General features: G+C 47.3%; 1 protein-coding gene across 4 annotated transcripts in view; it reads right to left on the bottom strand.

Moving 5' to 3' along the window:
- Positions 1-13041, bottom strand: part of UBQLN4 (ubiquilin 4) — a 404884-nt gene that overhangs the window by 44875 nt on the left and 346968 nt on the right. For all 4 annotated transcript variants that reach the window (XM_069607136.1, XM_069607138.1, XM_069607139.1 and 1 more), the window contains one exon: positions 2874-2989. In XM_069607136.1, coding sequence (XP_069463237.1) covers positions 2874-2989 — 116 coding nt within the window. The remainder of the gene's footprint in view (positions 1-2873; positions 2990-13041) is intronic.

Here is a 13041-nt window from a genome sequence, read left to right as displayed (position 1 = left end):
GTCAGTGAAGATCCTCACCACCTTGTCCTTGAGGGAAGGGAGGAACGACCTGAGGGCCCAGAACACTGCTCGGAGCTCCAGTATGTTGATGTGGAGCGGCCTCTCCTCCGGGAGCCAAAGGCCTCTCGCGTGAAGATCTCCGGTGTGCGCTCCCCATCGCTCCGGGAGGCATCCGTCGTCACCGTCACCTGGTGTGCTGGTGTCTGAAAGTCCGTGCCTGCCGCGAGATGCGCACGGGTGACCCACCACAGGATTGCTTGGCGGAAGACTTCGTTGAGCGAGATCCTGTCCTCGAAGCCGCCCGCTGCTTGCATCCAACGGGCGTCGAGGAACTCCTGTAGGGGACGCATCCGAAGCCTGCACAGGCGCACCAGATAGATGCACAAGGACATCATTCTGAGAAGGGACTTGATGGACCTCACCCTGGCCACGTCTTGGACTACGAACCTGAGAAACTTTCGGTGACCTTTTAGAATGGGGATGTGAAAGTACGCATCCTCCAAATCCAACGACGATCGGAAGTCACCTTCCTACAGCTGGCCCAGCACATGCTGGAGGGTGACCATCTGGAACTTCTGTGCCTTGATGTATTTGTTTAGTTGACGCAGGTCCAGGATGGGATGCCATCCTCCTGTCTTCTTTCGGACGAGGACGTATCTTGAGTACACAGCCCCGGAGCCTCCTTGGGACAAGCTCGATGGCTCCTTTCTTGAGCATCGCCCTTACCTCTAACAGCAGTTGAGGGACGTGGTTTTCCTTCCTGGCCATGGGAGGAATGCAGGGACACTTCTTTAGAAATTCAAGAGTGTGCCCGCGAGCTAGGGCATCCAGCACCCATCGGTCGGTGGAGATGGACTTCCACGCGCTGACAAACTTCGTTAGCCGGCCTCCCACAAGGGTGCTCTGGTGGGGGCCCGATGAAACGGCCAGTTCAATCTGACTTGGAAGCGGCCTTGCCACCTTGGCCTTCCTGGCGACGACGGCGAGACCCACCTGACTTGCCTCGTCCCCTGTAGGCTTCCTGCGACGAGGAGCGGGCCAGCTGACGGTATGTCGAGGAGCCGCCACCGAATCCTTTGGAGGCACCTTGCTTGCCTCAGGAGTTCCGAAAGAGCAGCCGTCGCTGCTGCAGAACTCCCAAAGCCCGAGCCATCTCTGTCGGTCTTGATGGCCTGCAGTGACTCATCCACTGTTTTTCCAGATTGTTCCCATCAAAGGGCATGTCCAAAACCTTGGCTTGCACGTCTTGGCGGAAATCCGTCGCCTTGAGCCACCCCCGCCGTTTAAGGAAAAAGCTGTTGCCCAACTGGCAAAAACTGGTGTCAGCAATGTCCGTGGCTACCGTTACGGCGTGGTCCGACGCCACCTCACCTTCCTCTAGGATCGCCAGGGCCTCTGCCCTCTTGTCATCCGGTAGGAAGTCCAACATGGGGGGGCGATCTTGTACCACAACTCCCTGTTGTAGCGGGCCACAATAGCTAGGGTGTTGGCCACCTTAATCGTCGTCGCTGCTGACGAAATGACTCGTCCCATGGCGTCCAGTTTCTTTCCCTCGCCGTCCGGTGGGGAAGTAGAAGTTGAGGCCGACGCCCCCCCCCCTGCTTTCTTCTTGGCTGCCGCCGAGATGACCGAATCCGGGGGTCGGTTGTGCCCTAAGGCGTAAGGGGTCGGCCTTGACAGAGAAGCCCTGCAAGGACGACTTCTACCTTTTCAGTTGGTAGGACCAATCAACTCGACACTAAGCCACCTGGATACCATTCTCGGAGCTGGTTTTATTTTCCTCAGAGTGCTGCAGGAAATCGAATAACCAGGGAGAGGGACACCAGTTTGTGTGCCTTACTACAGCTACCGGAATCAAAGATTTGCCAGGTGCCAGCAGTCCCAGTGCAGTGCTGAGTCCCCCGACATCCTCCCTCTTGTCCCTACGGCTGGGGATCGGGAACAGCGAGATCTGCAGGAACGGCTAGGAACAGAAGTCTTCAGCTGCACCATTTTCTTCTTTTATAAAGGTACTGTGAAACGAGAGAGTACTTACCTCTCGCAGTGAAAGTGCGTGAAACTTTCCGAACTTGCAGGCCTGATCAGCTTGTGACCCAACATATGATTCTTTCTTTTACAAACTACTTCTGAGAACTTTGGCAAAGACTTTTCCGTTTAACTACCAGAACTGCTTTATCCTATAGAAGACTTTAGCCCATTGACTTTGGCCTGACCTATTGCATTGAATTAACTCCTCTGGTGAACACAAAGTATTTGCACTAAGAGTAACTGTAATCTTCATTAACCTATGCCTTTTTGCTCCTACTTCAAAGTAGTCTAAATGCCTCAGAAACATACAGTATAAAGTACTGAAGTATATTTGTGTAATATAGATTGCCTCTTTCTAGTGAACCGTTTTATAAATTACTGAAATAAATTAATAAGTGTTTTACCAAAACACCTTGAGTGTAAGTGTTTATATGAATACTTCTGATTGTAGACCTCTGTGTAACATCCTTACGCTCACATTCCCCTCTTGAGATAAGTCTGGCTGCTCAGTGACACTATTAGCTTGTGTAGTACATACCTATACCAATAGGTGGGTTAACTAATAGCAAGAGGACAAGTGCTGTGTAGTCTCCCACAGGGTTACTACATCGATTCTTGCTCAACAGGGAGGACAGGACAACACAATGGGGAAAGTACATTTGAGTATTACCTGAGCAGTACTGCCATTATTACAGCACCAGGAACGCTACTAGGATAGAAATGCTTGAAGTGTGGTGCAACTCACCTTTTGGACACCATCACTGCCGGCCTGCTTTGGCAGAAGGGCACCATAATCCACATTGCAGGGTGTGCTTGATTGGGCTCCTACTCTGACAAACTCTTACCTTGGTACCAACCCAGGTGCTTCAGTCTGCAGCGTTTGAAGTCCTTGCTGAATCTGTAGCAAGGCCTGCATCGCACGAGGATTGGTCATCACAGAGAGGGATTCCGGATTCTGCATCTACAAGATAAATTAGCAGAAGGGTATTAAGAACCATATCCTATGCTAAGCCTGAAATCTTGTGATCTATTCAAAAGGGCACAGTGCATACATCTGGAGGTATTCAAAAAGAGCTAAAATGTCAATGATGACTATGAACATGAGTGGCAGGTTATACATTACAAGAACTTGCTTTAATTACCTTCTCATTATCAGAAGGCAACACTAACACCTACTGGGAGGATTTACAATGTGAAGCCAAATCTGAAATATGGTCATTGTTAAGAAAGTCCACCTTATTTATAATAAACAGGTAAGACCGAAATGTTAGTCAAAACCCAATCAAGGTAAGGTAGGTGAGCAGTCAAGGCTTAGTCTCAGAGAAAGCGCGAGAGTGGTCTAGGGCTACATTGAGTCCACAGAGGGCAAGTTAGACAGTAAGTATATAAAAACACATTAGGCCTTTCGTTACACACTATGCATATCAAAATCACAGCCAAGTATTCACACAAAACCATATGACATGCATTACTTAGCGTGATAGCATTTCTGATGATTGTATCTGCTTAGATTCACATGCTGTGCAGATAGTCCGACATCTAGTGGTAATCACAGAGTATTGCATCTGTCTTTCTAGGATCGAAAGGGGACGTCGACATGGGAGGGACACACTATCCGTGACGTGTAGTGTACCCAAAATTCCTTGTGTGTCAAGGTCCCTCCGATTGTGTTTTTTCTGCCGTGAGGGAGCCTTTTGGCCAGCGTGAGTACAGAGCGAGATGGTGTAATGTGTAATTCCTTCTTCTTGATGAGGGAACGGTGGGGGGATGAGCATCTAAGAAGATACAATCAGAAATGCTATTAAAGTAAGTAATGCATGTCTTCTTGTTAGGGAGAATTCTCAAAAATGTGCTAATTCCCTCCACCTTAGAGACCCCCTGCCCCCCAGAAACTTTCCTGGATTTTGAGGACTTGATTCTTTTAACCTGGAGAGAGTGAGACCCTTTTACTCCCACTCTCTCAAGTATTTTCTCTCAAGTATTTTAATGTGATTTTGAACACGGTTTTATTTGGTTATGGAGTCTGACAAACTCCATAGCCATCTTTTGCATTGTGTCACAGCACCTCTTCCAGATTTCCCAAAGGTTTAAATACCTTCTCTGGGATAAACTACTGTTTCCCAGAGCAGTAAAGTGAAAGTGACTTTACTTGCATATGTAACTTTCTAGACCCAGCACACACCATCTTACAATAGGGTGCTGGAGGGGTTATCTAGTATCCCCTTTGTCTAGCTTCTCATGCAACATTTTAATGTTGCCCTTTCGTCGATGAATGGCTGGTGGCAGTGGTTTACGTTTAACTACCGTGGTGTGCCTTTACCACGGGCTGCGTTCGGAGCTGCAGTAAAGCAAATTTTTGGGCCCCGATATTTTTTTGCCATTTCTTTGTGGGAAGGTCCTTCTTGAGATTTATTCTGCGCGCCAAACCAGGTTTGGTCCATTTGGCTTTGGGGGGCTTGCATTTGCCTCTGGCTCCAGGGTGTCTGGCGGGGGCAGGAAGTGAGGGAGGTGCCCGAAACTCCCTGTGCTTAGTCTCCTAAGAGACCCAAATGCACACTGTGGCGATTGGCTGACTGACTATCCGGCAAGGACAGCCATCCTGCTGGGTGAGTGACAGCTAGGCTGGAATGAATGGGAGGGAACTGAATAAAAGGAGAGTCTCTTCGCTTGAAAGGCAGAGTCGGCCACTGGAACAAAGAAACCGAAGAAGAGCTTGAAGAGGACGGCTGCTGCAACTCCTGGACCGTTGGTTTGCCTGGTGAAGCCCTGCTGCTGTGCTGAAACTCCAAATTGGTATCAACAGAGAAGCTCCTGCAAGGACGACTTCTCCCCTCGAGTTGGTGGGACCAATCAATTCCAAAGTAAGCCACCTGGACATTCTCTCGGAGTTGAATTTCCACAGAGTTGCTGCTGGAATTCGAAACACCAGGCAGAGGAACACCAGATTTTGTGTGTTGCTTTTGAGCTGGCCAAGAGCTCCAGGAAGATCCTCCGGACTCCCAGGCAGCAGGACTAACTGATCCTGAGTCCCCTCAACAGCGTGTGGGACGCCAGAAGCAAGGAACGGCCACCTCGACAGCCAGGAACCGCAGTGTTGCTATTTACGGTAGACGTGAGGAGCTGAAACAGCGAACAGCCACTTGTTTGAAAATTGCCGGTTGTGAGCGGTGACCGTCCCATTGCAGTGCAGGAGTCCCCAGAAGTCCTCCCTCTTGTCCCCACGACTGAGGCCCAGGAACAGTGCGATCAGCAGAGCTGTTCAGAAACAGAAGCCATCTGCAGATCTTTTTCTTCAATACCAAGGTACTGTAAAAGTCTGAGAGAACTTGCTGCTTACATCTTCTACTACTCACAAGTCTAACAGCTTGTGGCCCTACATTGATTCTTCTTTTTCTTCAAAGACTTCCAAAACATTGTACATAGACTTTTCTTACTTACCTGAAAAGAAGTGCTTCAGCTCATCTAAAATTCTGCCCATTGACTTTGGTTTAGCCTGTTCCACTGAATGACACTTATTGGGGGATCTGAAAGTATCTGCTTGCTTAAGAATATGGTCTCTTGTATGTTCTAATAACCTAGTCCTCTGACTTACTCCTAAATAATTCTAAATACAACAGTGATCTATTAATGTCCCCAGCACCCTAGCTATTGAAGTCACCTGAGGGTGTAGGTTGTGGCTGTGGGCCACCCCAAAAAAGGGTACTCCGTGATTTAGAGATATTAAGTGTGTGTAGTTTATGAAGTATATTTGAGTGTTTCTGTTCTATTGCTCCCTTCTGAAAAAGGCTTACTCTGACTGATAAGTTAATAATTGTTTATTCAAGAAACCTTGTGTGTAGGAGTTTATTTGAATACTTGTCACTGAATCTCTCCTACAGCTCACATTGACCTCTCTCGAGGTAAGCCTGGCTGCTCAATCATGCTAGCAACCGGTGTAGTACAGACTTCTACCAAAGGTTGGGTTCCTATTGCCAGGAGGTCAGGGTTGTTGCAGTGCACCCAAAGGATACTGCATACAATCTTGCCTAACACTTCTGATGCTTGTTAGTATGCTTAGATTCCCATGCTGTGCATAGACTAGCGAGTAGTACCCAGAGATGGTGGTGGGATGTGTGAAGAACAGTAGCAAAGATGTCTTAGTACTACTCGTCCCACCTAAGAATCGGACCTAGAATGTGCATCTAGGCAATAGTGTTCTGTAAAGGTGTGTACAGCACTCCAGGTTGCTGCTTTACAAATGGACTCCAGAGGAACATTTGCAATGAATGCTATAGTACCCCTGTGCCCAGATTAGGGTGTGGTCTAGGCATGAAGGGCAGATCTCGCTTTGCAAGAGTGTAGCACAGTCTGATGCAGTTCACTATCCACTTTCAAATAGCTGATTTGGAGACAGGATGCCTTTCTCTACCAGCTGCCACTGAAACGAAAAACTGGTTTGCCTTTCTTAGCGGTCTTGTCTTTTCCAGGTAATAGATCAGTGATCCCCTCACATTAGTGTGTGGAAGCTTCTCTCAGCCACGTTAGTGGGGTTCTGGAAAATGGTGGGTAGTTCTATGGACTGGCTCCCATGGAACCTTGAAATAAATGTATGGTGTGGATAGTGAATGGTTGCGCAGGTCCACCTTATCTTTGTGAATTGTGACGAATGGGTCTTGAACTGAAAGGGCTTGCAGTTCACCAACTCTCCTTATTGATGTGATTGCCAGTAAGAAGGCAGTCTTGTAGGCGAGTGCTTTAAGGCTAGCCTTCTGCATCGGTTCAAAGGGAGGCCCCATTAGTCTAGTTAGTACAACGTTCAGGTCCCAACTGGGAGCTGGGTTGGGGAAATGGGGGGATGAATTATTTCTACCCCCTCCTTTATTACCAGAATTTTCCACCACCACACCTGGGAAGTGGTGTATGCTGAAAGTGCAGTTAAGTGGACTTTTAGGGAATTGTAAACTAGGCCTGAATCTAGCAGGTGAGTTAGGTACAGGACAATATGTGCTGGTGTGCATTCAATCGGATTGATGCTCTTGCAATTGCACCATATGACAAAGCGCTTCCATTTGTTGGAGTAGCAACGTCTGGTGTTGGGTTTCCGTGCTTCCATAAGTATGTCCATACATCTCAGGGAGTTGGAGGTTCCCGAACTATAGGATCCTAGGAGCCAGGCCGCAAAGTTAAGAGTTTGAGGGCATGGATGAAGTCCCCCCACCCCCATCCTGCAACAGCATGTTTGTGTGGGGGAAGAGTGTCTTCTACTGCGGTGGTGGTGGTGAAGGTCTTCCCCTGCACAAGGTTTTTCCCTTGATCCTCACTACAGTGACAGAATGACGGCTGCCAAGACAACCACTAGATCGTCCCATTGTCCGCTGGCATGACACCATTGGCTCAAGAACCGCTCTTGCATGGGACACATGCGCAGACGTGCATTTGAATCTAGGTAGATGCAGGAGGCCATCATCCTTAACAGTCGCAAGGCCTTGCGTACGGTCACCCCGCGATTGGCTACATAGTGAGCCATCTGGAAACAGCATATTTTGAACCCTGTCGTTGGAGGGAAAGTTGAGACAGAAACTGTTTGACTTGGCTAGGGTTCAGGATGTACTTTTTTTGATCGAGAACCTTAGACTGAAGCAGAGATCTACCGTCTTCTGGGTATCTGTTAGGCATGTTGCATACGAATGCCCGATTATTAGCCAGTCGTGGAGGTATGGGTAGACTGGGATGGACTGCCTGCGCAGGTGAGCAGCTACTACCGCCAGTACCTTTGTGAACACCCGTGGAGCTGAGGCAATGCAGATTAGGCAGAGTTTGCATGCAGTACCCTCTGGGAACACTACACACAACTAGGACTACAGGTGTAAGCAAACCAACCTCTGGTATAAGTCTGTACTACACCGTATTGGTAGCGGGGCTGAGCAGCCAGACTTCTCTCAAGAGGGGAATGTGAGCAGTAATGATGTTACACAGAGGTATACAATCACAGGTGTTTAAATAAACACTTACACTCAAGATTTCTTTGATCTGTCAGTTATAAAACATTCATTAGAAGGAGGCAAGGATATAACACAAATATACTTCAATACTATTTCAGAATACTTTACAAGAGGAGTAAAATGCAAAGATTATTAGAACATGAAAGGTTACAATTATTCTTAGACAGTGCAAATACTTGGAAGAGTCAATTCAATAGGCTAAGTCAAAGTCAAGGGCTAAAGTCTTGGATAGGATAAATCGGTTCTGGTAAGTAAACGGTAAAATCTCGGCACAAGTTTGCAGAAATAGTTTGTAAAAACAAGAATCATATGTTGGGTCACAAGCTGATTAGGCCTGCGCGTTGCAAAAGTTTCAAGCACTTTCAGCGCGAGAGGCATGTACTCAGTTTTGTTTCACAGTACCTCAAAATGAAGAAAAAGATGCAGCCGATGACTTCTGTTCCTGCAGATCTCGCACTTCCTGTGCCTCAGTCGTGGGGACAAGAGGGAGGACATTGGCGGACTCCTGAACTGCACTGGGACTACTCGCAAAGCTGGCACCTGGCAAATCTTTGATTCCGGTAGCTGTAGTAAAGCACACAAACTGGTGTCCCTCTCCTTGGTTATTCGGTTTCTTGCAGCAACTCAGAGGAAATCCAACCAGCTATGAGATGGGTATCCAGGTGGCTTACTTTGGAGTTGATTTGTCCCACTAACTCAAAGTGAGAAGTCGTTCATTGCAGGGCTTCTCTGTCGATGCGAACTTGGCAATTCGGACCTGCAGCAGGGCTTCACCGAGCAAACCAAAGGTCCAGGAGTTGCAGCAGCCGTCCTCTTCCAGCTCTTCTTCGGTTCCTTCGTGCAAGTGGTTGACTCTACTTTCCAGTCCAAGAGACTCGCCCTTTAAACAGTTCTCTCCATTTCATTCCAGCCTAGCTGTCACTCACTCAGCAGGGTGGCTGTCCTTGCCGGACAGCCAGCCAATCACTCAAGAGTGCATTTGGGTCCCCTAGGAGTCTAAGCCAGGGAGTTTCGGTCACCTCCATCACTTCCTGCCCACCCCAGACACTCCGACGCAAGAGGCGGTTTTCAGTCCTGAAGCCTGCCAAAGACATACAAACAAAGGGACCAAACCTGGTTTGGTGCGCAGAGACACACACTAGAAGGACCTTTCCAAAAAGAAACTCTGAAAAAAGAAGACAGGGACCTGTTAAAGTGCCATCTTGAAAAAAAATGGCTCCCGTGATTTTCAGCTACCGATGTTCGCGTTGGGAAAAATCATGGTAGTTTGTTGTAAAACCACTGCCACCAGCCTTTTCAATAGGAAAGGGTAGCATTTGACTGCTACATGAGTATTTAGACACAGGGCATACTACGAAACCCCTCCAGCACTCCATTGTAAGATGGTGTTTGCTGGGTCTAGGAATTTGGAAAGACTAGTGAAGTCAATTTCACTTTACATTCTCTGGGAAACAATATTTTATCCCAGAGAAGGTATCTAAACCTTTGGGAAGTCTAAAAGACATCCCTGTGTCACTGCACTGAGGGTGCTGTGTAACACAAAAATATGATGCCTATGGAGAGATCTTAAACTCCATAATCAAAGAACACAAGTGAAAGACACACATCAAAATACATGAAAGAGTGGGAAAAAAAGGCTCTCTTTTTCCAGGTAAAAAATCAAGTCCTCAAAATCCAGAAAAGTTGCTGGGGGTCTCTAAGGTGAAGGGAATTAGCACATGTATTAGAATTCTCCCTAACAGTTAAGTATAAAGGTGGGAAAGGTTATCGTTCAATCAGAGCATACTGGTATTCTACAAAAAGTTAAGAATCTCCCAGAGGGATGCTGACAGTCTTATCCAAGCGATAATAGTGCTCAACAATTAAAACCTGTAAGGGAACAAGCACTGCCAAAGCCAATAGGTTCAGAGGGGGGCCTTTAGTGTTAATGTTAAAGGACATTTGTACCAAGCAGTATCACCAGCGGAGTGGCGCTCCGGCGGCTCTTAAAGAACATGGGAAGGGGTGTTAGTGGGAGGAAGATGGAAAAGTGCAAGAGAGCAGTGATGTGCTGTTGGCGGCCTCAGCCCGGTGGGTCCGTTGGCTGGGCCTGGGGTGTTTGCGGCCGTTAGTTATCGTGTGCTGTTGCGTGAGTCTAAGCGTGTTTTTGTTTTGTTGTTGCCATGTAGTGAAGTTTGTGCGTTTGTTGTGCTGTAGGTCTGTGTATGTGTTTGGTTTAGAGTTTGAGACGTGTATGCAGAGGGGGAAATTGTTAGTGCAATTGGTTAGTTGGCATCTCTATCCTGAATCGAGGCACTGGGTTTGTGTAATCTCCCCAGATGGGGTTCGGGAGGACCCCTGAGCCTCTGCCCTGATCTGGGCCTGTCTGGCCTTCAAGGTCCCTTTCACATCTGGCCCCTCCTTCACCAGCCACCCTCGCAGCCCTACCTGTCTTCCCTTCCCACTCATATGGCCAGTGCACCTGCCAATGTCCACAACTAAGCTAGTGTGGTGATTGCCAATTTCCCGACAATTCCACGACACTGGGGTACCTGGTGGCAAATAAGGGGCGGGTGTTGGATGGGATCAGGGTGGGGTTGTTGACTCCGTCTCCATGGGTGTTGCCCGTGTTCCACTCTACCCGGTGCTACCTGTTCAGCTGCCGTAGGGGCTTCCCAGTCGGTTCTGGGAGTTGTCCTTGTCCACTCCAGTTTAGCCATCCCTTTTCCTTTCTGTTTTGGCTTTCAGTTTGAGCCTGTGGTGTTGAAGAGCCTGATTTTTTGTAATTTCCTAAATTTTAGGTGATCTTTGGTTTATTTCTTTTGGAATGTTGTTCCAGGTTTTTGCGGCTAAGTGGTAGAAGGAGGTGCCTCCAAGTATTTTCTTGGAGGTATGTTTTGGTTCCAAGCGGAATTTCGTTGCTTGACCTGAGGAGTCTTGTTGGCTTGTAGATTGTTATTTTCTTTTGTAGGAATTCTGCTCCTTGACCATTGATTGCCCTCTGTGTTATGCACATTGTTTTGAAGGTGATGCAATGTTTTACTGGGAGCCAGTGTAGTGTTCTTAGTACAGGAGTGATGTGTTCTCTTCTTGATAGTTTGAGGATTAGTCTGGCTGCTGTATTTTGGATCCATTGTAGTTTCTTCACGAGGTATTCTGGTATTCAGAGGTAGAGGCTGTTTGCATAGTCGATTCTTGCTTGACATGAGGGCGACGATCGTGAGTTTTGTTCGTGAAGGAGAGGACAGGTACGATTCTTCTTGCCGTATGGAGGAGGAAAAAGCATTTGACTGTTGCATTTATTTGTGGTTCTAGGGTTAGGGTGTTGTCCATCAGGACTCACATATTTTTCACTACCTTAGATGGTGATGGTGCGGTTCCCATTTCCGTTGGCCACGGGATGGCGGTTTCGTTCTCTTGGTCTTTGGATATGATCATGATTTCCGTCTTTCCCAGGTTGATTTTCAGGTTGTTGGCATTCATCCAGTTGAACTCGGTTAGGGTTAAGTGGTCGGCGTGGGTGTCTTTGATTTTGTAGATGATTTGAGCATCATCTGCATAGTTGTAGCATATAATGTTGTATTTTTTGAGGATTCTGATAACCGCAGTCTGGTAGATGTTGAAGTACAGTGGTGATAGTGAGGATCTTTGTGGCACTCCACAGTCAACTCGTGGAGTGGATTTGAAGGGTTTTATCCATACGGTTTCTGTTCTGTCTGCTATGAATGATTTAGTCCAGAGTAGTGCTGGGTCTGTTATGCCCATGTCTTCTAGTCTTTTGGTTAGGGTGTCATGACTAACTGTGTCGAAGGCTGCAGAGAGGTAGAGTAGAATAAGGGCTGAGGTTGTGTTTGAGTCTGCGTTAGATTTTAGGTCGTCCCAGATGGATAGTAGTGCGGTTTCCATTCCGCTAGCTGGTCTGAAACCAACTTGAGCTTGGTCTAGCAGGTGGTGCTTTTCTACGTGTTCTTGGGTGAGTTTATATACGTAGGTTTCCAGGAGTTTTGCCGGGTAGGGAATGTTTGAATTCGGCCTGTAGTTGGAGGTCTTCTACGTTGCCACATGTGTTTTTAAGAAGTGGTTTGATATATGCTGATTTGAAGGTCCTCGGTCAGTTCCTGTTACTAGTGATGGGTTCAGAAGGTTTCTGTAGTATTCTGCTGGCGTTCCTTGTGCGAGGATTGATTTGCAGAAGTTCGGGGGGCAGGGATCCATTGGGTGATCCAGCTTTCCTGCTGTGTTTTACCAGCATTGCGACTGCCTCTGCTGATATTTCACGAAAGTGAGTTTGTGCTGAGGTTCCGAGATAGGTTTGCTTGGTAGTATGTTGTGGTCGATTGGTATGTTTTGTATGGTTTGTCGGATGTCATTTGATTGTTTTTCTTGAAGTGGTCTGCTAGGTCCTTGCATATTTTCTTTGAGGAGCTTGGGGTGTTTTCACAGTCCGGTTGTTTTCTCATCTCTTTAATGATGTTAAACATTTCTTTTTGTGTGTTGGTGGCATTGGCGATTGTCATCATAATGCCTCCTCTTCGCCTTTTGAATTTCCTTCTTGTATGTGTGGATTTGTCTCTGGAACACAGTTATTTTTGTCTGGGTTGTATTCTTTCCTCCATTCCAGTTCCATCTTTTTGTTTTCCTTTTTCATGTTGCTTAATAGTGGTGTGAACCATTTCGCCATTGCTCTTTTTTTTGATGGGGTGAATGTTTTTTCTGGGGTGATCTTGTCGATTGTATCTGCAATCCATTTGTGTAGTAGCTCTGCTTTCCTGTCTAGGTCAGCTAGCTCTAGTTCTGTAGTTGAGGGTTTGGTTAACTCCAGTTCGAATAGGTTGCTTTCTTTGACGTGTTTCCAGTTTGTGGTGGTTGTGAGATTAGGAGGTTGGATGCAGACTTTAGTAGGCCGAGTGATCACGAATGGGATGATGAGATGGTCGCTCCACAGTATCGGTGGTGCCGTGGTGATTAGTCTTTCCTTGGCAAAAATTGCATCAAGGGTGTGTCCTGCCGAGTGTGTTGCCCCTTTGACTAGTTGTCGTAGTTTCATGGTAGC

This window comes from Ambystoma mexicanum, chromosome 1p (genome assembly GCF_040938575.1).
Source record: "Ambystoma mexicanum isolate Mex_15411 chromosome 1p, UKY_AmexF1_1, whole genome shotgun sequence".
Classification (NCBI taxonomy): domain Eukaryota; kingdom Metazoa; phylum Chordata; class Amphibia; order Caudata; family Ambystomatidae; genus Ambystoma; species Ambystoma mexicanum.
Note: the sequence above shows the minus strand (reverse complement) of the source record. Positions and strands in the feature narration are given on the sequence as shown.